This window comes from Hippoglossus hippoglossus, chromosome 3 (genome assembly GCF_009819705.1).
Source record: "Hippoglossus hippoglossus isolate fHipHip1 chromosome 3, fHipHip1.pri, whole genome shotgun sequence".
NCBI classification, from domain to species: domain Eukaryota; kingdom Metazoa; phylum Chordata; class Actinopteri; order Pleuronectiformes; family Pleuronectidae; genus Hippoglossus; species Hippoglossus hippoglossus.
In genome coordinates, this window is record NC_047153.1 from 26,508,766 (window position 1) to 26,532,724 (window position 23,959).

The window sequence follows — 23,959 nt, forward strand, 5'->3', positions numbered from 1 at the left end:
CTGTGATCATTAGTTTGGCACCTTTTGGCAGCGTGTTCCTCCCCTCTCTCCTCCCTCCTGACCTGACAGCACCTGCTCCTTGGAAGGACCACCATTGCGCTGGTTGATAAACCCCCACTGCTGCGATAACCAGGAGTAAGCTTCTGCACAAAGCCTCGATGTCCAATCTAATCACTGTACTTCTTTAATGAAACAAGCTATAATTGCATGTGTCATCTGACCCAACAATACAGAGACAGAGCGAGCGAGTGAGCACAGAGGGAGAGCCGAGGTCGAGAGACAGGCGGCAGAGTCTGGCAGCGCGCCCGACTGCAACTGGCAACGGGAGAGAAACCAGGACGGAGGGAGGGTAGGAGCAGGAGAGCGGGCTCTGGTGTGTGTGTATGTGTATGTGTGTTGAGTCTTTGTCTTCACTTCTCTGACACCAAGCAGGTGGTTGACAGCCACACCACCATAAAATAAAAATCTTTCTACATGAGCCCATCAGGGAGAAAAAAGACGAGGCGTGTGTGAAAGGCAGCCCCAAATCCACTATTAATCAGTGTGTAGATTAATTTACCACCCACTGACTAGCACACAGGTCGAATAAGAGAAATGAGAGAAATGCAGATGTAGTGCTTGATCTTCTGTTCGGGAAACGTAGCCTGTCACGGGTGCTAATCCCTCATATATATACGATTTGGCAAAGTCGATTTCCCAGCAATTACAGCCCTGCTAGAAGAAAGCCTGCGGTATTTTAAACAGCATTTACATGTGAATCAACGTCACTGAATGCACTGAACATAAAGGCTTATACCAAGACCATAAGGATTCAGTGGGGGCTACATGGGGGGTTCCCATTCAAATGATCGAATGCATTTTAATGGGGGGTCAAATGTGAGGGGGGGTTGATGTTGTTGTTGTACAAAGATCATGCTAATTAATAAAGAGCCAGTTTAGTACTGCATGGTTAGAGCCTTAAAGCACACAATACCAGCCCCTATACGATCCAAGTGCCCAGCCTCATTACTGGAGCCTCATCTGGTGCACTTTGTGGCACATGAAGAAGAACGTATTAACATGTGTTGGCGTCCATGTAAAACCAGATCTGCTCAACTGCTATAGTTTAGCAAATGCACCAGCCAGGGATAATTTAATGATCTATTGAAAGACTGATCTTTCCTTTGCTCTTCTTTCTTAAGTGTAGAATATAATATAATAACATCACACTAAGGGTAAAATGTTGTGGAAACTCCGATAGGTTAAAGGTTATGTTATGATGTGATAAAGAGGTGTGTTTGTCTACATAATGTGACTAAGATCCTCGATATGTCTTAATTTGATTATTGCTGATTCTGCGTATGACCTGATTCAGGTGACAGATATCCCTGACCAATATCACTGTTTTCCTCTCCAGTTACTCTCCACCAGCTAAAATAAAGGATCATAACAGCTTTAAATGAAGTGAATACGTATCTCACCTTGACGAAATCAAGGCTGCACAATTTGGCCTTGGAGCCAAACTGCCACTTGCACTGCGTGTCTGCGTCGTACAGCTGCCCAGGAAGCTGCTCGGGGTACTTGTACTGACCAATCTGCTTGGGCTCGTCCACCAGACAGGATGCCTGGGCTGTTCTGGTGAACACAGCACACCACCCGTGTCAGTCAGACAGAAAGCGAAGACAAATAACAGTTGCAAATTCGACCCTGTACGTGTGTTAGGCCTATACCCAAGGAAGCGGCTGAGGTACTGTCGACTGCAGGTGGACCAGGAGAAGACCCCGTTGTTTCCAGCCAAAGTGGGAGACATGATGTTGCCCTCTGTCTTGCGACATGGGTTGCCCTCGCCATCGTGGATCATCCCAAAACTGGAGAACGATGGAGAGAAGCAGGTGACTCACACAAAGCAAAACATATAAACACAGTGTGAGGTCTCGAGTAAAAGTGACAGTTTTTATTGATTGATTCTTTTGATTAATGGTGATGATCAAGCTGATGTCATTGTTTACCCACATTTTTTTCTGTTACACTATGCAATTAAATGAAAATATAGCGTGTTGTATTGCATCATCACTTCACTCTCACAAGGTTAACAATTACTTCTTTGTTGATTTGTCAGTTTTGGATCTTGAGTCGACATGTTTCTGGATCTGCGCTGGATTAATTTGGCTAATTCCATTTGGACCCTGCAGCTTATAGACACTCAGACATATCATCACCTAGCCGAATTATAATAAAAAAAAAAAACATGTTCCAAGTTTGTGTGGCCAGCATGCCAGGAAAACAAAAGACTTTTACTGCAACATGAAATCTGCAAATATCAAAATTAAACTGACTTCTATCTCATTGGAAACGTAAAAACATAAACACAGAGTAGTGGTGCCTCGGGCAGTTTCCATTATTCTCTCACTGAGTGTCATAGAGTGGATGAAGTAGTGCTCTAACGTAATGCTCCTATTTCAGAGAGTATTTGTTTCTTTAAATCAGACCATGCTCATTTCATTTAATGTAGATTCATTACAAGCAGAGCCAGAGCAGAGACTGGTACAGTGCACGGCTCGAAAACGTCACAGACATCTGACACAGTTTCATCTGTTTCAAGTGACTGGTAGAATTTCTTTCAGTGTTTTCATCAGCTTAGTGAGGGCAGCTCCTCAACTATGGCATCAGAGAGTGATTTTGTGTCCAACATTTATGGAATAATTAAGATTGACTCAATAAACATACTTGTGTCCAGACTCGTGAGCGATGGTGAAAGCCAAGCCCAGTCCTGTGTCCTCATTGATGGTGCAACTCCTGTACTTACTGCACATGCCGCTGATGGGCGCAAACCCTGCACAGACAAAGGAATACTTGGTTATTATGTATTTTATTAACGACACACTGACTGCATGAAATGGAAAGGTTAACAAAACCAGACCTGAAAATCTGTAACAGAAAATCCTCTTGTCTGCTTTTCTTTGCTGTAACAGAACACATTCTTTCTGCTGAAACCTGAAGACTTGGCATGCGACAGATGTCTGTCACAAACGCATTCACGTACTCACATGCATGGAGGGGAATTTCACACCAGCTGCAATGTGCTACCTCACAAGTCTGGGCTATTACCCTTATTTCTTTTAAGACTGATTAAAAGACTTTGATAGATGATCAGGCTTAGACGACTACTGCTGATGGTGGACCTGATAACGCCCGGAGAAACAGAAGTGATGTTACTGTAACTGACAAGCTGATGAAAATATTCAATTCTGGCTTCTGTGTGTTTTTTAACTATTTTCTTGCAGCAGGTTTCTCCTGATGGACCCAAAACTGAGAACAGTACAGTAGGAACGTCATTATGTGGTTAATGAATGTGCCTGTGACTTAGAGGAACCAGATGTTCAATTTAAACAACACTGGCATAACATTACTGTTGTTACTCTCAAAGCCAATTCCTCTTGACCTCTGTTTCTCCACAGTTTTGTGTTGTCTTTGTCAGTGGCCTTATAGTAGATAAGTTACATAAAGATGATAAATCTCTGTCCTTAAAAGTAATGTTTGATCTTTTTGTACCCACAGCAGCTATTGAAATTGTGTGCTGCAAAGATCACTAGCATTTAGTTGTGTGAAAGCACTACTTTGACATTAATGTATAGGATGAACAAGTAAATGCACAAGTACACCGGTCACTTCAGACATGGTGGACCATGGTTCTTGCTTAAAATCTGTCACTTCAGCCGTTTTCAGACATCAACTCCGGACATTTTCCGGAGTTTGCGTTGCACATATGGAGAACAAAGCAGGGCAGATGCATTCATAACAACAGGACAATGTCTGCAACATTCAGGTGAGGGGTGGCACCTGGATGGAGCACGAAGGAGGCAGGTCATAATCTATATATTCCGCTGCAGAAATCAAATGTTTTTGTTTATTGCACATCAACATCATTGTCAGGCCTTGTCATCAAAAACTCTCAAATGTTGTTTTCCAAGCGGACATCTTAATCGGCATCCTCTACGTGTATGGCACTTGTTGTTCCTCCTGAGATATTTGTATTATTTCTGGTGTATTCTCAAATGGGCTCACTCGGACATGTTTGTAACAATATAATAGCGGGCCAGCATGGAAAAGTTCCAGAAAATGTCTGGAGAAACTGACTCGGACATTTACGTTCTCATATACAGTCCCATCGGAAAATCTCAGGACTTCAGTGCATGTCTGGAAGCAGCTTTTGTTGCAGATTTGACATCTTCTTTTCATCCAGACCCAGGTGTGTTTTACATTTGTTGTTCCTCCCGCTGCTTGGACAGACAACCATGGCAGGATACTTTTTAATGAGGTCTTTTCCCCCAGAGTGACAACTGATCAAGGAGATTTCTAGCTTGGGACCTCTGTTGCAGGTCATACCCCCCCTCCATGTTTCCTGCCTGCATCTACATTTGAGTCACTTCCAGGCATTTGTGGCTGGGATACTCATCCCTTCTGCTTGCACCTGTCAAATATCCATCTCTACCAGCTGTAGTGGCTACAACAGTATCAACTCTGCATCAGTCTACATGATCAAAAATGTATAACTTTATATATGTTTTTAGTTGCAGACAGCACCCTCATCAGACGACGCTGATCACGGTCTTACCCAGGGTGTCACAGGGCTCGTTCTTCCAGGAACAGATGTCCAGTCCGGTGAGGAGAACAGCATGATCATGCCGCTTACCGCCTTTCCCCACCAGACCTGACTGCCACTGACAGAAGCTGTTGAGGGACTGGTCAGCATGGTGATTTATGGTCAGGCCCAGCTGGAAATGAAGGGAGGGAAACAAAGATAAAGAGGATTAGTGACCGAGTGAATTAAACAATCACCAGTGTCCAGTGCAAAAAAATCTACTCACTGGTTCTTGTTCCAGCAGTAACAAGCTGACTACCACAATGTTGATGTCGCTCCCAATGGTGCCATCTTTGAAAAGGCTAGAAACCTGCAGAAGCATAGGAAACAGTCTTTGTTAATATGGTGCCAATTTGAAAACCACACATTTTCACAGCAGAATTAATTTGTCATGTGCTGCCTCCTGTGTGTTCTACCCAGACCTCTCCTGAAGGTTCCAGACATTTTCCTGTTGTTGTGAACGCCACCATAAGCTGTTGGCCTTACTACATAGTAAGGGTAGGTTTTAATGTTTATTTTTCTTTTCGTTTGTAACACTATGAACACACTATATCGCCTCATTTTAAGAAAATTCATTCAATATCAATGGCTTTCTAATTTCTTCGCTAATTTTCTAGAAGAGCTGAAAAAGAGGCCTTTTGAATTTCTGCCTGGAAAAATAGTCAACATGCTATCCTAGCACACTCTGGTTTGTGCTAGCTGGACAATGTATGTCAATCATGTATCTGTCACTTAACAGATAGCAGTCCACCAAATTGGTAGATGCTACATGAATAATGAGACCAAGCTCTGGGATAAACAGAGAAAAGGCCCCCCCTTGCATCAGGTGTTTTACACGCCACCTTCTCGTTTCCACCTCCTCCCCTCTCCTCTCCCACCCTCACCATGTTCATGACGGTGAGGACGTAGGTGGTGACGTTGTCCCGGCCGTGCTTCTCCAGCATCTTCCTGTCTGCCACCACCAGGGTCTCCACATTCAGGCCACCCACCCTGTTGGAGTTTATAGGCGATCGTTTTGCCCTTCCTGGCTGTTCCACCTCGGGTGTCGCAAACTCGTCAGGCATGATGAAACTGTCCTCAGCGGGAGGCTTGGGAGCGTCTATGATGGGCAAAAAGGGATGGACGGAAGGGAGGAGAGAAAAAGAGAGTATAAAGCACAAAGACAAAGGGAGAGAGAGACAGCTCAGCAGTGAGGGTCAAATGAATGAACTTTTCCTGGCTCGTGCCGGGTGATAAGAGTAAAGGCTCGGCTGTTGACAAGACAGGAAATTCACTCCCCACGCTGCTTCCTAGCTCTCACCACTAGAAGGAAAGATAAGACTGCAACCATGGCAGAGGGTTGAGCAGCTGATGGCGCCCTTTTACAAAGGCCTCAGATACATTTGTGCACTCAAATGCAGAGACAAATAAAACACAATGTATTCTTCAGGATTGATATGTACAGTTTAAAAGAGGGAAATGGTTTAGGGTGAACAACTCTGAAAATATATAAAACAGCATTGTGTTCTGATGTGATGATAATATTATAATAATGGTATGCTTTGTCATATAAGTTTGTATTGGAGTTAAGTCAGTGCCATAATACATGTAGTAGTAGTAGTAGTAAAATGCTAATTTACAGTGTAGTAGAGTAACTAAACCTTGTATCTGTGTCAAGTCTCCAGTCAACGGTGTTGGAGTCCACGTCCAAGTCAACATTTTAAATATATTTAAGTATTTCTATACTTCTAATAGATGTACCCACCACCTCAGGAATCTGTTCAACAACACTGGCAAAAAAACAAACCAAAATAAATAGAACTATGTTGGTGTTACTTTTTTCTGTCACTGGAAAACTGTTAACTAACAATGTATTATCCCATTTTTCATTCACCCCGAAATGTAAATTATTATTAAACCAATGACTGAATAATGTATTTGCATTGTTGAACTTAATACTGACAAATTGATGTATTCAAATCAGCAGTTTAACCACATGTACTGTTTTCTTATGCAAGCCAGTGATGCATAGAACACTGTGCAAAAATGTTGATTAATGGTGTGCACTTCAGAGGAGAGACGTGTAATTTCCCTATAACCCCGAATAAATCATGAAGCACAAGATTAAATAGCAAATTCATGTAAAGGCTAGAAACAGCAGTCGGCCTGATTTATATCACACATCACAGTCACCTCAGTGACATGTTAAGTCTGTATGAAGGATGCTTGCAATAAACTCACATCTCATTATCACAGCTACTTCACTTCCTCAACATTAATACACAATTATCAGAAGGTGAACAAGAGAGCATGAGGAATATATAAGGAATATAAGGTTCCCTTACATACATTGCTTGCGGCGTCCGCAGAAGTGTTGCCTCTGCAGCTTCCCATGCTGGTAGTCATGGTGATGGTACTGCTGCTCGTGATGTTCATGATGGTGAAGGTACAGATTGTCAGGTGTGGATGAACTTCTGTGGACCTCGTATTCCGCTGAGCGTTTGTAGACGACATGTGGGTGGTGACCACTGGGGGCGCTGTAGTTGTGCTGGGTGGCCAGATGTTGTGGTAACGGGGCGATCAAATACTCCTCCTGAGACACACGGATCAAACCTGACTGAAAAACACACACACAGAGAATGGACAATGAGTAAAAAGTACAGGTTTCTCACAGAAACCTTCCAAATAAATATTTCATGCTTCACTTACTGTTAAATATTTAGTATATTTAGTAAATCTTTAAACAGCACAGTCTCCACTACTTGGCCTTGACAGAGCTGAAGCAGCCTCTGGTTAAGACAGCAATCCCTTCTGCTCTATAACCACAGGGCTAACACACACTTCACCCCCAGTTCCACCCACATGAGCCCCACCTAAACTCAGAACCTCCACTCCATCCTAATATTAGGCAGATGTGCACAGTGCATACAGCTGTTGAGAGGAGGAGATGTCTTATTTAGCTGGAAGACAGAAAAGCGTAAAATTGCAGTTTTTATGGAGAGCCAAGTTATGTTTTTAGCTGATTATAGCAAAAAGCTAAATCATGAGCACAACCAGAATGAGTTCAGTCCAGTTTAGGGGCTTTACTTCAAAACAAAATGTACTCAAAGCTGCAAAATACTGTGGTGTTTGTTGTTGACATATTCATATAAACACAAATCTGCCCAGCTTATGGTCCAGTTTCTCTAAATAAAGTTTATGAGTAAATGTTCTTTTTTCAATATTTCATTCAATTTTGAAACCTTTAATCCACTTCTTTATTCTATTCCCTAACCCTTTCTAATCCTATTTACTGGGTTGACACAGTGAACTAATGTTTCGTCTTACTGGAAAACGATATAAACATATGGACACGCATACAGAACATGGCCTCACTACAGTAATCATACTGATCTAATCTATTTTGACTTCTGCAGAGGAAGGCTACATTTGTGGATATTGAGCCTACGTTTTTTTGGTTTTTGTGCCCAGACACATTACGTAGAGAATCAGCTTGGCCAGCTTACCACTATAATGTCAAGGTCACAGGTCACCTCAGTGCGTTGGCTCTGTTATGGAGTTGCTGCTATGTTTTAATGGAGTGGCCTTAGCTGCCCTCTGAACTGAGGGACTGAGTTACTGAACCTTAAACATTCCGTCTGACCAGGGAGTTCTACCTAATTCACTCCACAAGCCACTGAATGTACACAAAATAGCTGTGCAATCACACACACACACACACAAAGATTTGATCAAAAACATACACCCTGTGACCCAGTGACCTCTGCCTTTAGTGTGTGTGTCCATGCATGTGTGCATGTGTGCCTGCATGTGTGTGTGTGAGAGAGCGCAAGAGGGACAAGGCCCTGCTCCTGTTGCACTGACCCCATTCCCCCCAGACTAGCAGGTGGCAAAATAAACAGAGGCAGGACAAAAGGGAAGCCATGGCGAGGCTCTTGTTGTCAAAACAGTGCCTGGATACATGGCAAGCTGCCATCATCAGCCCCATCCATCCATCCATCCATCCATCCGTCCATCCATCCATCCATCCATCCATCCATCCATCTATCTCTACAACCATCCAGCTGCCAGCACATCTTTCATCTGTCCATAAATCATATCCTCCTTCAATCAGTGCTCCGTGGCGCAGTTGGACGTTTTGCAGGAAGTTAACCGTCAGACTTCATTATTTTGACTACATGTAACATCCACATGGTCCAGCGGTTGGGAGTTCTGTTCTGCAGCGTCAATGTTTTGAACTCCAGCACATCGAAACCTGCCAAAACAACCTTAAGCAAGACACTTCCCGGCTACCTGCTACAGCATCATCGCTCAGAAAGGCTTTAACCTGTGCGCACAGGGTGGAAAGAAAAATTTCCCCCCAGGCCATGAATGAAATATATCAAATAAAAAGGAGAGAGAAGGTCCTTGGCAAAAAAAGTGACTGCAGCTTCGCAAAAATAGATTGGAATTCAAAACAGAGCTGGAGGAGGTCAAAGGAGGTGTCTCCCGTCAGCACACACTGCTGTCGTCTCTCGTTTACTCATCTTTTCATCTGTCTCTCTGTCTGCCACTTACAACAGCCCTGACCTGTAAAAACACACACCTCATCAAATATTCCTCCTTTAAAGATGAAATCCTTTTAATCTTTTCTTTGTGACTGCTCCTTCAGTCGAGTGATCCGTGTATTCACCTCGCAACACTCGGAGATAATTTCATAAATTTCCTCCCCTAACTAACACCTTGAAACCATCACACTGGCCTCATTAATCTATCATGAAAACGGCTTTTTAAAAATGAGATTATGCTAAAATTTATTTGCCATTGGAGAAATGTGGAATTATGTAACCCCCAGCACAAAAAAAATCTAACAATAAAACTAAAACTGAAGGCCCAACAGTCTGAAGTTACTTCATTACATTAACTTCTTTCTCTCTCTCTGTCCCTCTATCATCTGCCAGCTCTCCACTTTGTTATCCAGCAGTTAGCAGATGGAGGTGACTGATGAAAATGACATGAAATTAATTCCATCTGCAGGGCTGGCAATGATGGTGTGTGTGTGCGTACGTGTGTGTGTGTGTAGAGAAAACTAGTGGGCCTGTCAGATTCCTTCTCGGGCAAGTGCCCCCCTGGATCCGCCCCTGCTTCCAGGTTCCAGTGGCAGTAGTCTTTCGTTGCAAGGCTGAACCTCAGTGATCACCATTCACTTTTATGTATACCTAAAATAAGAACTGCTCTCTGCTTGTAATTAAAATAATTGTCTGAATGGGGGGTCAACATAATCCTTTACTTATGCTGCATTTTATTACTTCATTAGTTCCAGGCTCAATCCAACTACTTTACACATAAAAGTCAATTTATTCTCAATGGGATGTAATACTCAGCCTCGAGAAACAATTGTAAAATGAGTAGTTCAATAGTTTTCCAAAAATGTGTTTCTACTTGACAATTAGTCAATGGAGAAAGGTCAAGTTAAAGATGTCAGAATCTACTAGTTTCAGAATCTACTAGTTTCCCCCAAAGATTTAGATTTTTTGTCATACATTTTAAAAATATATAGCATCTTGCAGATTATTGATTTACAACATTATTCCTCGTGTCGACCAATTTTTTCTCCTTTTGGTGAAGACGCTCAGGAACCAGGCTATACATTTAAGGCATTAAAGATAGATGAGCCGTATAGAGTTTCACAGGGTTCTTCAGGGCGTCTGCAGACTACAGGGGGCAAGTTAGTGATGATACAGCAGACCTATAGTTACGTCTGTACATTAACACTTGTAAGACTTGACTAGATTAAAGGGATGAACGCTCTCTGCTAAACACCACTTTACTTTCCACCTACATTTACACGCAAGACTCTCACATTTCTCTGACTCTCCCTCACAATCCCCAAAGACAGACAACAGGCTGAACCAGGTCACCTCCAGTCCAGCAGTTGTGGTATTTTCAACATGAGAATAAAACTCGTGATTTTTCCTTTTTCCTTGTATAAAGTCAATAGACAAAAAGTTCTGTCTCTTTGGCAGCATACTGATTCGTGTCAAGGGAGACGGCATCTTTAGCTTGTCTCTGTATAAACTGCAGCTCCTTTTAAGGTTTCCCACCATGATATTATAAGGCAAATGAGTAAGTGCTTACATGCTGTTAAAGACGAGGGCCAAGTGGTGAGAAGCCCCAAGCCGGTGATTACTGCGCTCTAAAGCACATCTGCACTCCAGCTCAGCAGAAACTCATGTGAACACAGTGTGTGGTGTTGGGGGGGAAAAAGTCATTCAGGAGCAGAGCGGGCCCTTCAAGCATCAAACTTATTCAACAGAATCATAATCTGAGTAATTACAGTTTGCTCAAGAGAAATGATGTGTCTTTAAAACGAGGTAAGAACCGGGTAGAGAAGAGATGGTAATTTGGGATCTCGGATTAAAAGAAGACAGGAGCCAAACAGCAATGACAGGGCATGACATTCGTTGGATTTCTCCCCCTTTAACGTCTAATGACTGTATATCACAGCACGGCAGCATTCAGAGAGAGACGGCTGGATTGGTGAACTGCAGCAAAGCCATTTACAAATCACTCCATTGCCGATGGCATGTCTAGATAACCCTCCTCATGTAGGACTGATTAGGATCACAATGTGTCAATAGCCCAGGGTTTTGTAGTCCTTGTTTGGCCACGCTAATTGTCTTTGAACAACCTACTGACACCGTCTGAATGTGTCTGGGGAACACAGCAGAGGTGGGCACGCACACAAAGAGAGAAACTGATGGCACTGGATGAGTCTTTTGTCATTTGGAGCCTCTGGGCACGGTCCCACTCGTTAACCAGTGTAGACACAGCAGGAAACAGGAGGACAACTCCCACACCAGTTCATACACATGGAAATGTCCTCCTTCCAAGTGTTGTTAACTGCACTCTAACTGGGTTATAGCACAGCTGTAACACTTTTATTGACTTAAAAATGCACTGCTGTTCTGATGCAAATTAGTGCAATTAAATCAACTTTAAATCTGTGCAAGAAAAAATGCATATAAATGAGCTGGAGATGTGTGTGACCACGACTTTTTCCCAGCAAAGGTCGACCAGGTCGGTAATAACACCTGGGGCTGGAAAGGTGGAGATGATAGAGAAGGGAAGTCACATCCTATCACACAGGGGAGATGAATGAACTGTGAGTTGTAAGGAAGCAAAAAGTTCCATGTTTCAAAAAAAAGGAATGGTCTATTTTTAGAGTAGCTCATCATCGGACTGGTACACCAGCAGGTATGGAATAATTAAGTGTCTGATTTTACTTTCCATAAATTTCAAGATCAATTCATGAATTACAGGACTAAAAAACGGACTGTGTTAACACAAGATAGAAACATGTACCCTCCATGACGAGTGAAGGCATCGGTTCAAACGTACATCTCACCAAAGCTGAAACCCATGTTTGCAGTTGGTGCTGAGTGGGTAAACATGTGGTAACCCATGTGCTTTGGTATGACTAAGCGATAGCTACAAACCTCTTGACCAATTATACAATTTGTCCACATTCACCAGGCTCCTAATTCGGTTAGTGTCTGTAGTCATTGCTGAACCGCACCATTCCAGCTCAGTGTGGCTCAGGGCAAATCTTCAACCATAGAAGGTCTAATACATATCAAACAGATACATTTTAGATCAGAAAATATTTCCAGATATGTTATTGACTCACTTTGATGACGCTCTCATACATCCAAAGATAGCTGCTCTTAATAAGTTCTACTGTTTGTACAACTTGCCTTTTGAGACCTTTTTTCCTGAAAGACCATACATGCGATTTACTTTTCCCAATCCTCCCTTTAAGTACAATGACAAAATTATTTGTCCCGCTGAAACAATAATTAGATATACCCTTAGCAGATGGCCCAGGTGCTGACTTATTTACTAAAGAGCTAAAGGTAGAGCATCCAGTAAAAGTGAAAAGCTCTAAAACTAATTCTACACTCTACCACGAGAAAAAACATCCGCACCTTGACAACAGTCTGACACTCTTAAAAAAAAGCAGGTCCAAACCAGATAAAACCATTAATCCCAGATTGTACCTTCCCAGAACCTGGAGTTGAGATCTTGTGTCCCTTACTATGGGGCCTGAAATGTTGAAACATACATACAAACTCAAAACAATCTAAAACTACCAAACCGCTTATTACTCTTTATCATCCGTGCCAAGTTTACTGGTGAGCCTGGACTGTTTCACCACAGCATCAGTGAATGTAATGTGCTGGTGACAATAGTAGGGCACATTTGATGTATGGGCTCAGTTTGTAGAAGTTGCAGCATCCACTTGAAGAATTGAACACCATCCATTAGTCTTGTGTGAGAAAGACCTTGCACAGACCATAAAGGACGCGCGCAAACACACACACACACACAGACACACATGTACTTTCTGTTTTTTCTCTTCCTTTCTCTGTCACACACACACAACATCTCACACCCATGCTGAGAACCTGACCCCCCTCTCCTGCTGGCATCTAACGGTGGGCACTACATCACTGTCAGTGTCTAGACCACCAGGGAACTGCTCTGGGCCACTCTCCTCTTGTAGCGCCAAGCTCTGAGCTCCTCTGTGGCCCAGCCCAGTCGCTGAATTATGGCCAAGCCAGAGAGGCACATTGTAGTGGGAAGACGTTCCAATTTGTTGGCCTTTACAGAAAACGGACAGGTACAAATAGCCTGAGTGGTGCTTGGGAATCGATCATTCAAGTGTCATTTTTTACTCTGCAAAAACCTAAGGGATTTGGAGCACACTGGCAAACATTCACACATCATGTGCTGTCTCCCTTCCCAGCCCGACGGATGAGTAATAATATACTGTCTCAGCTCCATGAGGAGTTTAATGGGATCGCATCTGCATATGTTAAATATTGAAACATCCTATACAGCAGTTTTTGACTAGAACTGACTTTATTATTCCTGAAATACATTTTAAACTTTCAAAAAGTTAAAAAAAACAACGGACTTCGATTCTTTGATGCCAGAAAGAATTTTGCTAGAGGATGTCCCATTTTGTAAACAAGTAATGGGGCTCAACCTCTCCTGTATTACAATCACATTGAGATGTGTCCTTCAACCATAAAGCCCTCCAGAGGCTCCAGTACGCCCAGCATCAATAACAAGGGTCCGGGAAAAGAGAAAAGGCTTTCTTCACGCCACATGTAACCTTGTGCCTGCTGGAGACAGACAGAGGTCGTAGGTTGAGCTCCTGTCGTACGACAGTCACTGGGGCCTGCCACAACATGCGGCACCGTGTCAACGACAGCCATCAAACGGCAGGTTTGATCTGAGATGCCTGACAAGATGAAGGGAGCTGGGGGGAGAGAATAAAGGAGGTGTGTATTGACACTTTCTTTAGTGTTCGTCCTCTCACACGTGGATGTGCAAACACACATTTAGGCTATAAACTGTGATACTAGCACCACACATCCAAGTTTTGTCTTGGGCTTATCCAAAACTAAACCATGGTTTTAGTTTGCATTATTAGAAACTAATAAGGATTTAAGATATGTTACTACAGAAATCTAAACAAAGTGTAGGGAAGAAAAATGAAACAGGCACTGGTGGTTGGTGTGCAAAAATTTCTAAATCTAAATGGAAAGTCTGTAAGAAATCTGTAGAAGCTAAAGAAAAAACTGTACGTTGATTTCTCTTTTTCTTTTTTGTCTCTCTGTCTTTTTGTCTGCAGAAACAGCCAAAGATACTGCTCAGCTCTATCATGAGGATCCTGTTCCATCACATTTAGTCACTAGATGAAGGACAATCGGCTAATTCATTATAAAGGAGCTGTGGATTTAAATGCATCAAATTAAGTTATAGTAGCAAACAAGTGATTTGTACAACATTTTATCCAACTAAGTCCAAAATCACAATGATCTGATCTGAAAAGCCTGCCGTCATAGAGAAGGTTGAGATGTGATTCAGAGATAATGGTGTAGTTTTCAGAAAGGCACTTGGTTGTGCAACAAAGGGAGAGGGAGAACTACAAAAGTTCAAACCGAGTGCAGTGAAAGTTGGATTGTTGGTTTCGGAAAGTTACAGGAATTGTCGGACACTGACACGCACAGCTCTGACGGAGGACATTGGCTCCTTTTCAGTTCAATTTATATAAAAACCTTATCTCCTCGGCTCTCACAACTGGACGCCACACACTGAAAAGTCATTAAATGACACAGCTCACAGTGAAGCAACATAAGGACAGTGCTACAGTAGAGGAAAACTGATCCTTTGACTTGCACCTATTGGTTACTCTGAACCTGAGTGCTCAGTTTCCACAGAGCCCAACCTGTCTCTGACCTGGCCTGCGAAAGGTCAAAGCAGAGGTCATGGTCAGCTCTGCCACAACCTGAAACAGCCAGCCTGACGCGGGGTGCACACACCTCTCAAATGTTTAAGTAAAGAAGTCGTGATGAGGATTGCCAAGTCATCAACTATATGATATATACCAACACTAACATCATCCATAAATCCAAGGTAACAAACAACAAATTAATAATCCAAACTTTAGACGCTGAGTTCTGCAGGAACATAAAAGCAAGAATATTTGGTGCTCTCTAGATTCCTCAAAAGGCATTGCATCATAAGCCACTCCCCACATTCTAAAATATATAGAATTATATAGAGTTTTTTGGGGTTGACACTATTAACAGATGTATTTGTTAGTTAACTGATAGATTTATTTGATTTATTTTAAAATTGATTAAGAGGTATTACCTGCTAGTTCCGCCCTTACTTCTTTTGTCTTTTTATACTTGTTTTTTTGTTTTATATAATGTGTTTTATGTATTTCTTCTTCTGTTCTGACATTTTGTTGTCCAAATGATTATCATTACATAGACAAAATAATCAAATAAACAGTTGGAACCCAATGATATTTCCACAATTTAAATATTAAACATAATATATGTAACTTTGGTTGCTAGGGGTCTCTCAACTAAAACAGTGACAAAACACCCAGTATGGTGGCGATGTGAAACAGTGTGGGATCATGGGAGTTGTGGTCGCCCCCACCATTGCTGATGAAAATCCACATGATGTGACTCAGGTGCAAATCACATTCACAGATGAGGTAACGTATTTAAGTTTTACTCAAGTTACGCAGCAAACGGCAATGAATAATAGTGATCCACTATGAGTGACAATAAAAACAGTGGAAGGAAAAAATTACCAACTGGCTAACATGCTAACTGGCTAGCAGAGGGTTTTTCCTTCGCTATACGTCGTCAGACGTATAGACATAGCAGAGACAGGTAAAAAAGATATTATTAAAAGGCGACCAAACTTAAAACTTCCGTTACCCAAATGAGGATTTTTCTATGTTTGAACATTGTTGACAACATTTTGGACAAAGTTATGTATAATATATTTGATTGTTTGCTCATTTATAGAACTTCTTTGTTTTTATTCAATGAGGAGCAGCAAAGAAAATTATTAATCTTATGGTGGTGTAACTTTTTTTCTCAAAGGGACCAGTACAGTGGCAGCGCAGGACTCAAATCTGCCCTCATCACCCCTGGGGAAGAATCCTATCCTGGGAAGGGGCTGGGGGGACAGAGGGGAGCAGTAAATCACCCCTCTCCTCAGCATTCACGAGAGTGGAGAGCAGCTCTGAACTTGCTCTATATGCAGTGGTAAGAGCCTGCAAGGGTCCAGGTTGAACCCCCCTCCAACCACCTTCCCATGCACCCACCCCCCATACGCCAGAGAGGATTGGGGTCAACCAGCGAAGCGACCTCAGATGAGAAACCCTCAAAAGAAGAAAGTAAAGAGCACCAGCCCCCTCCTCTGCTCCCCTGCCCTCCCCTCCTTTTACAAATCAGAGAGCATTACATCTGAAACGACATCCTTTCATCTCTCATGCAAAAGCAAAGCAGACAACTTCATTTCACTCAAAAGCATGAATTGCAGTGCTGTGCAAGGACACGGAGAGAGTAATTAAAAGCCCGCAAATAACACCATGTTCAATTAATGAGGATTTCCTGTGGAAAATCCCTCATTGCCATCTATCCATCCGGCCCCGCTCTTAATACCATCTTGGCCTTGTCTTCATTTAAACTGCTGAATCCCACATCCATCTGCTTGGCCCGGGCCAGGGTGAATGTTTAAAACAGGCTGGTGTCGGTTTGGCCCAGAAGCTGGTGCTGACACCTCAGCGCTATTAACAAGCAGGGTCAAGTCCAAAAACCCTATTTCAGACACTCGCTTTTCCCTTGTCTCTTCTTCCCTTGTCTCTGTTGAAAGGAGACAATGACGTGAGGAACGAGAGAGCAATCTTTCTTTTTTGACCTCACCCCATTTCTCCTCCAAAGCTCTTTGACATAAACTGAATCCATCTCTTCAACTCTCCATAAAGAGACCATCCAGCCTCCCTGGGAGCTTCCACCCAAGACAATGAATTCACATTAATCTTGAGCAGCAGTTTTTCTAAGCTCTTCCAGCCCAGCCTCGCTCACTTCTCGCTCATTATTTCACCCTCTTTGCTTTTCTCTCTTGTTTTCCTGGATTTCCTTGTGTTTTTGTCCTGACTTCTTCCTCTTCAGCATTGTTTATAATCCCACCTTAATCTCTTCCTCGAGCTCATCACTGCATCGAGCAGTCTTGAATGGCTCCTTTCTCGTTTGTACTTAATTCAAATATTCTGGGCAGAGGGCCAGATGCAAAGCAGGGGTTAACTGCTTTCGTTGTTGTAAGCCTTGCAGCAGTCTAACAACACACACAGTGAGATGCACTAAGAGAAAGAGACAGGCAGAGGAGGGAAAGTCAGAGAATTCACTTTTGATGCACTTTTTTCATTCACCTTTCATTTCTGTTGCTCATCTGCCAGACATATAAAAGACATGAGTCCATTTGAACTGGCTGAGTGAACATCCAACCAGCAATGGCCCTGGAGTCCCACTTGGGAGAGGAAGAAGGAAAACAAACTAAGCAAAAGCTCAAGAGGAGAGGAGTAAAAAATAGATCAAAGCGTTCATCGAGGCCCATTCAAATGCAATCATGACCCAATCACATTGTGTCCTCGCAGCGCTTTTAAGAGAACGGGTCAGTGGTGTTTTATTGTGGGTAGGAGCTAGCCTAATGAAAGGGACAATGTGAAGATTAGCAGTGCCAGCCAGGCAGCTCAAACTTCACCCTGGCGTTAATTGCTGAGAACAAGAGGAGACGAAGAAGCAGGGCAAACAGAGGACAAAAGAGCAGGGCAAGCAGGGAAGGAGGAGGTAAGAGGAGGTATGAAGACTGGATGATGAATGGAGGTATGGCTTTTATGGAGTGCAGTGTGTCCATCTGGTCCAGGCTGGTGTGGGATGCGTCGAGGAATGGGACCCGGCACCTCATAAAGCGCACATGAAAACAGATGATCTTGTAATTACAGTCTTTGTCCTTAAAGGAAACATATCTGTATGTTGAATGTGAAGAGTTCACACATATCAACCGTACTTAAAGCCCAAACACAGCATGACATGGGTCTGATGTGAGCATCATGAATCCTGTGATGTGCTCAGGAGTAAAGTCAAGTCAGCATGAATTAAGAAGTTAATCAAGCTAACAGAGTCAGTAGCTTGGTGAGCAAAGACTGAAGGCAGAGTTAAACAGTAGCTGACCTGACTCTGTGCTACTAGAAAAAGTAAGACAAGTAACATGTTGGTGCTATTTTTTACAAACAGTAAATAACCTGCTCAATATATCCAGCTAAGGTTAGCATGGACAAATTTTTACTGCCAAACTGTAAGCCAAACGCTGAAGCCCTTTTTCAGACATGAACTCTTGCTTTTCACGTAATAATGTCGGAGGAGATTGCACTCACATAATAGGGCCAAGTCTGGGTAGAGCATGCAGAAGGCAGGATATGACATCAATTCTGCTGTGGAGTGTATTCGTTTTTCCTGTTTGCTCTTATCGCCAAAAGCTCTCCGATCGAATTTCTTTAAAAGAAACCTCATTTAAATTTTCCTGCACTTTCCCACTGTATTTTCACATGGACTCACGCTGACGTTTTCCGAACATTTTATTTAGGAGCTGGCGGGAAAAGATCCGGAAACTGTCTGGAGCAACTGACTTGGACATTTGAGTTCTCACATACAGCCCCACTAGAAAATTTCAGGAAAATGTCTTAATTGTGCTGAAAGCAGCTGAAAGCAGCTTAATTGTAACTTTTTAACTGCCATTTTACATGATAACACATATATATGTGTACATTTGTCTGCTTTAGAGGTTCTGGTAACCTTATTTAAAGCTTTTTTAGCAACAACAAAAAAAGCCATCGTATTGGCCCAGCTTCCTGCCTTTGAGCTAAGCTAGTGTTACATTACATAGCATTTCCTATACGCACACCTTAGGGGAGAAGTCTAAATATATTTTGTTACTTGTTCCAGCAGCAGGTTTTATAATCCATATCAGTATCAAGGCATCCACAGATGTCTTCTGTCTCCCTGGAAAGATTAAATGTTTTCTTGAGGAAAATATTTACAGCACTGGCCATTGTCGCAGTCTGCGGAAATATTGGATTGGAACTTTAGTTTTGTTCCTGGGAAACACTTAATGCTCCAGGCTGAAAGCAGATCTCTGAGATCAGAGCTTGACGATGCAACCCACTTCAGGATAACGGTAAAAAAAAAATGTTACGAATTTTCCTGCTTGGGTTTTTTGAAGGGAATGCTATGTAAGGGAAATCATGAAGTAACGTGCTACTCGGGCAATAGGCTAAACCTGTCCTAACACCAGCTCTGTACCAAATCACATAGAGGTTGAGGATAATGTTTCTTTATCACTCGTTATAAGAGAAATAAGCCTACTTCTCAAATGTTGAGCTACTCCTTTGAATATTCATTCTTACAGTGCAACAGTGGGTGTGGTGCCTGAGGAAAAACGGAAATAACAGTGAGCAAAATTAGCATAGATGTGTAAACAAAGGCATTGACATGGAAAATGTGATGAATGCATGTTTCCACAAGGCAACACAACCAGTCCTGCACTAGTAGACTGTTGTTTAATTAGTGCTGTTGTGAAAGATGGTCTTGTGAGCCAGCTAGTCCGTTAACCATGGTGCTTCCGAAACCAAAGTGAAACTAATGTAATTTCCAACATATTATATTATATTACATCATGAGGTTGACTGTAAAGGAAGTACACAGTAAATCAACTCTTCCTGTGATTGTCCTTTCTGATCGATAAGTTGAGTGTGTCAATGAGCAGTTGTACTGAAGCATTTCTCTCCTCCTCCTCCTCCTTTCATAATTATATTCTCCTTTTTCACTCCTCTCAATGTTCAGAGAAGTGCAGGACACAGCACTAGAAACCGATGCTTACTCTCATGGGTAATGGTGTCATGTTACCCAGGATTTAGGTGTGAATTGGGCATACCATGTTTCATCAAAACATATGGATCATAAGATTTTGGGGAATTAAGACATGGAGCTTGAGGCAGGAGTCGAGTGTTGAGTATATTTTATTTCAAAAATATTCTATAAACTTTTTAGGAACTGAAAACACAGCATTCCTGTTATGGGTCATTACGCACAAAAATAGATATGTCCATTGCAAAAGATGTAACCGTCACTGCTCACATACATGCCTCTATGTGTCTCACGTCTACAGTCGTCTGCAGCTTTATACACGACAGTTTAAAATTTCAGACCAACTTGCATAACCCTCTTCTCTACTCTCTTCTCCAAGTATTGGCTACACCGTCCCCTGACGTTCCTGTGGTAGTGCTCTGTTTGGTCAGTATCAATTGTATGGACCGACGGCTCCCTTCGTATATGTGAACATATCTAACGTTAAGACTAAATGAGTCCTAAGTGGTTTTGAGGTAAAATGATCTGATGTTTCAACAACCTTAGGGATGGAACACTTTTCCAAACAATCTAGAAACCATCAAATCAGGTACAGTCAATTATACAATGACTGTCGAGATTTTCAAACAAAGAAAATCCACAAAGTTACTGGCAGACACTCACCAGTCCAGTGCACGTTGATATGGCTGCCGAGGAGGCTGACAGGTTCCGAATAAATCCCTGATACAGGCAGTTGTGAAAGCCTTCATCCCCCATCACCGTGGCGATGCCGTTTGGGCCGAGCGTCTGCACGGTGAAGCCCGGGCCGACCACAGAGGACGGATACAGGTCCAGTTGCATATTGTGCCCAAAGGCAGAGAGCCGGTAATGCAGAGAAGAGGAGAGGGACCTCTTGCTGCGATGCCCCTGCCTGGTCACATCATGCGTCAGGTATCCCCCTTCAGAGTCCACCTCCACAGGGGTTACAAACACGTAGTCTGAAAGGCAGAGGGATGGAAAGGACATCACATAAAAAAATGCCAAGAACAAATACTTGATATGAGATGATCAATTAATTGTTAGTTAAAACCAATCCAAACTAACATCGAGCGAGTGGAAGGGTTCACCCTGGACAGATCGCAAGTGGAGAGTAACAGTCACACCATATTAAAGGTCCAGTGTGAAGATTCTAGGGGGATATATTGGTATAATTGATTTATAGTATAACGAAATGTGTTTTCGTTCGTGTACAATCAACTGAAACTAAGATTCGTTGTGTTTTTTCTTCAACTTAGAATGAGTTGGTTGCAATCTGCAACCTCACCACTAGATGCCACTGAACCCTACACAGTATGAAAATAACAAAGTTAGTTGGAGCCTATATTCTAAACACTCCAGTGATTGCTTTGTACTCTTATATTATTACAAAAAATATTGGCACTGATTTACTGATTTATCTTTTAAAATGAAAAAAACTCTTTCCTAACATTTGCTGCATGAACATTTCTGTTGATATTTTGGATGGATGAAGAAAATCTGATGGATACATCATCTTTAAAGGCTACTTAAAGAACTTTCAGTAGGGAACACAACCTTTGTCTATTTTCTGCTCAGTTGTAATCCAGAGTGCAGCAAGTCATATGGATCACAGATGGATTTTAACAGAAGCTTTTGCGCCAACATCATACTTCCATGCATGTCAGATATGGGTCAACACTTCAAAACGTGAGGTTGTAAATTTAGAATGTCCCGATTTCATGCAGTTGTCATGGTGTTCAAGTCGAATAAAATGCTACAATTACTGCAATGTTTCAGTACAGGAGAGCAGTGAGAGTTTGAGTTTTCTTTCGCATCTCTTTTCTGTGTTAATTTGGCAAAAGATATGACTTCCTGTACAATAACCATTCTCTGGTGTGCTGGCGAGAGAAGCGAGATACTTTCTGCTCAACCAGAGAAAAAAAGTCCATCTCCCTATTTCCCTCAGTAAATCAAAGTATGTAAATCACTTCAGCTTGTTTCCTTGGTTTCTGCAGGACAAAGCAGCCAAGAGGGAATCCCTGCACTCACCGGTGTTGTCTCAATAGCCACTGCAGCAGAGTCGGCGTGTTTTAAAAAACTTCTGCAAGGGTCCATCACATTTTTAACACATCAGCTTCAGACCTGTCACCTCATTTGACACTGTAATATTCCTAATTGCTATATTCAAGACTGTCTGCGCTCCCTGGTCCTTTAAAGTGAACCAACAAGTGCCATGTATCTGGTGTTGTTCGCATTCTCTCTACAAACACTGGAGCTGAGCCAGCTGGAAGAAACATCCACACATGTCAAAAGGCAAGCACTCACCATGATTTAATCCGTGGCTGTCGCTGGAAGAATAGCTGGCCGTAACGGTGTGGGAGGTGTGTGAGCAGTAAATGTGCAGCGTCTGGAAGAGGAAACAACATATAAGTGGACAGGTAGCAACAGGTTGCAAGCACTGGGAGAAGTGGAGGCCAAATTAAAAGTGATAAAAGGAGATCGTCTGTTGAAACATGAGTTTAATTTGGGATGACAGTCATCTGTCTTGCTTTTCACCACAAGCACCGGCTTGCTGTAAATCACGCGCTAAAACAAACCAACGCTCTAGAGTTGCATGTGTTGAATGTAACAGTGTGTGCATGTAGAATTAAATGCCACATGCCTTGATGATATTCCAGGACAGGAGGGTGGAGAGGAGCTTGACTGAGGTGCAGCCGACCAGCGGGCTGGGTAACGTCCACATCAGAAGAAAAAGGCAATCCATGATGATGGCATGCACGCTGACACCTCCACCCCCGTTACCTCCTGGAGGAGCGCACCAGTACCAACAACCTGCCGTAACACATGATGCAGTGTGCGCGCATTGCTTGCTCTGCTGGTTCAGGTGAAGTCTGCAGGTTGCAGCAGCCGGTGGTACGCGCAGACACGGAGCGCACTCATGAGTGTGTGTGTGCGCGTGTGTGTGTGTGTGTGTGTGTGCGGAGCAGCGGCAGGTAGCGGTGTCGGTGACCGGGAGCAGCTGACTGAGCACCCGGCCCCGGCTCTGTGAGGGTCGGCTTGCGGGATGGAGCACAAGTCAGCGGCCCGCAGCCAATCAGCGCGCAGCATCATTCACCACGCGCAGATAAAAGAGATTCTCCTTTTGGCAGCAGCGGGACCGATGCTGCCTTCACGTGCCGCTCGTACATTTCTACCTTAAAAAGTTCTGTCAGCAAACCTGTGACTTCACTCGTGTCAAAAGTGGTTCTGGGAGTTTTTAGTGACGGGATAAAGAACAGACAATGGAAACATCACGCAAGTGGCCTCTTCACTACTATATTTTAGCCTTCAAAGTGTAATAGGATAAAATATGCACAGAAAATGCATAATACAAATACAGAATTCTAACATTATTTTACATGTGCACGTTCAACTCTCTTAAGTTTAGTATTTTCTTATATATATCACTGATGTTTATTGCCAACCATTCGAACAGCATTTTACTTTTACTTTAGCTCCATAATTCTTAAATGCATCTCTTGTCCTGTACGTGTGTTTGAATCTCCTGGATCCCTGAATGTCCTCTAGGATCAATAAAGTATCTATCTCTTACACAAAATATTTACATTTTTCTGTCACTTTTGCTTCTGTACAAGTCGAGCAGTGATGTTAAATATACTTAAAGCACAGTTATTGCATTTTTACACAAGAATTTCCATTTTTAGTGGCTTAATTTAGCAGCAAAATAAACTTTTCACTCCACTATATTTGACAGTTTCAAGAGAAGTCTGGGTTAAGATTGTATACCTAAAGAAGCATGTGGTATACTTTTTGTTTTTTAAAGCATTTTATTTGTATTGTAGAATTTAGTATGAACGCTGTTTGCTTAGGAATATGGTTTGGATGGTTCCTTCAAAAATGCAACAAAGATGTTCAGTTTGATTTGAAGTAAAACTTTTAAATAAAAAGGTATTTAGAATTTCCCCCACTATATACTGCTTGACCAGATGGTGGTGCCATAACAAGAAATGCTGAGTTTGGGCCCAGAAGACCAGAAGCAGGAGCTCAGGAATCTAAAGCAGCGATGCTTACATTCCAC

The 23,959-nt window shown here is 42.5% G+C and overlaps 1 protein-coding gene across 3 annotated transcripts in view; it reads right to left on the bottom strand.

Annotated features, from left to right (window-relative positions):
* The window catches only part of adamts18 (ADAM metallopeptidase with thrombospondin type 1 motif, 18), a 58,940-nt gene extending 35,723 nt beyond the window's left edge, over positions 1–23,217 (bottom strand). Inside the window, exons 1-10 of one of the 3 annotated variants that reach the window (XM_034570751.1) lie at positions 22,544–23,217; positions 22,207–22,288; positions 20,548–20,861; positions 6,950–7,217; positions 5,506–5,720; positions 4,848–4,931; positions 4,595–4,754; positions 2,707–2,812; positions 1,710–1,847; positions 1,461–1,614 (exon numbers count right to left, since the gene is read on the bottom strand). In XM_034570751.1, the coding sequence (XP_034426642.1) occupies positions 1,461–1,614; positions 1,710–1,847; positions 2,707–2,812; positions 4,595–4,754; positions 4,848–4,931; positions 5,506–5,720; positions 6,950–7,217; positions 20,548–20,861; positions 22,207–22,288; positions 22,544–22,645 (1,623 nt within the window). In that variant the 5' untranslated portion in view covers positions 22,646–23,217. Of the gene's footprint in view, positions 1–1,460; positions 1,615–1,709; positions 1,848–2,706; positions 2,813–4,594; positions 4,755–4,847; positions 4,932–5,505; positions 5,721–6,945; positions 7,218–11,673; positions 11,679–20,547; positions 20,862–22,206; positions 22,289–22,543 lie in introns of those variants that run through there. The other 2 variants (XM_034570760.1, XM_034570766.1) reach the window with 2 other exon arrangements.
* Between the last annotated feature and the right edge of the window lie 742 nt (positions 23,218–23,959).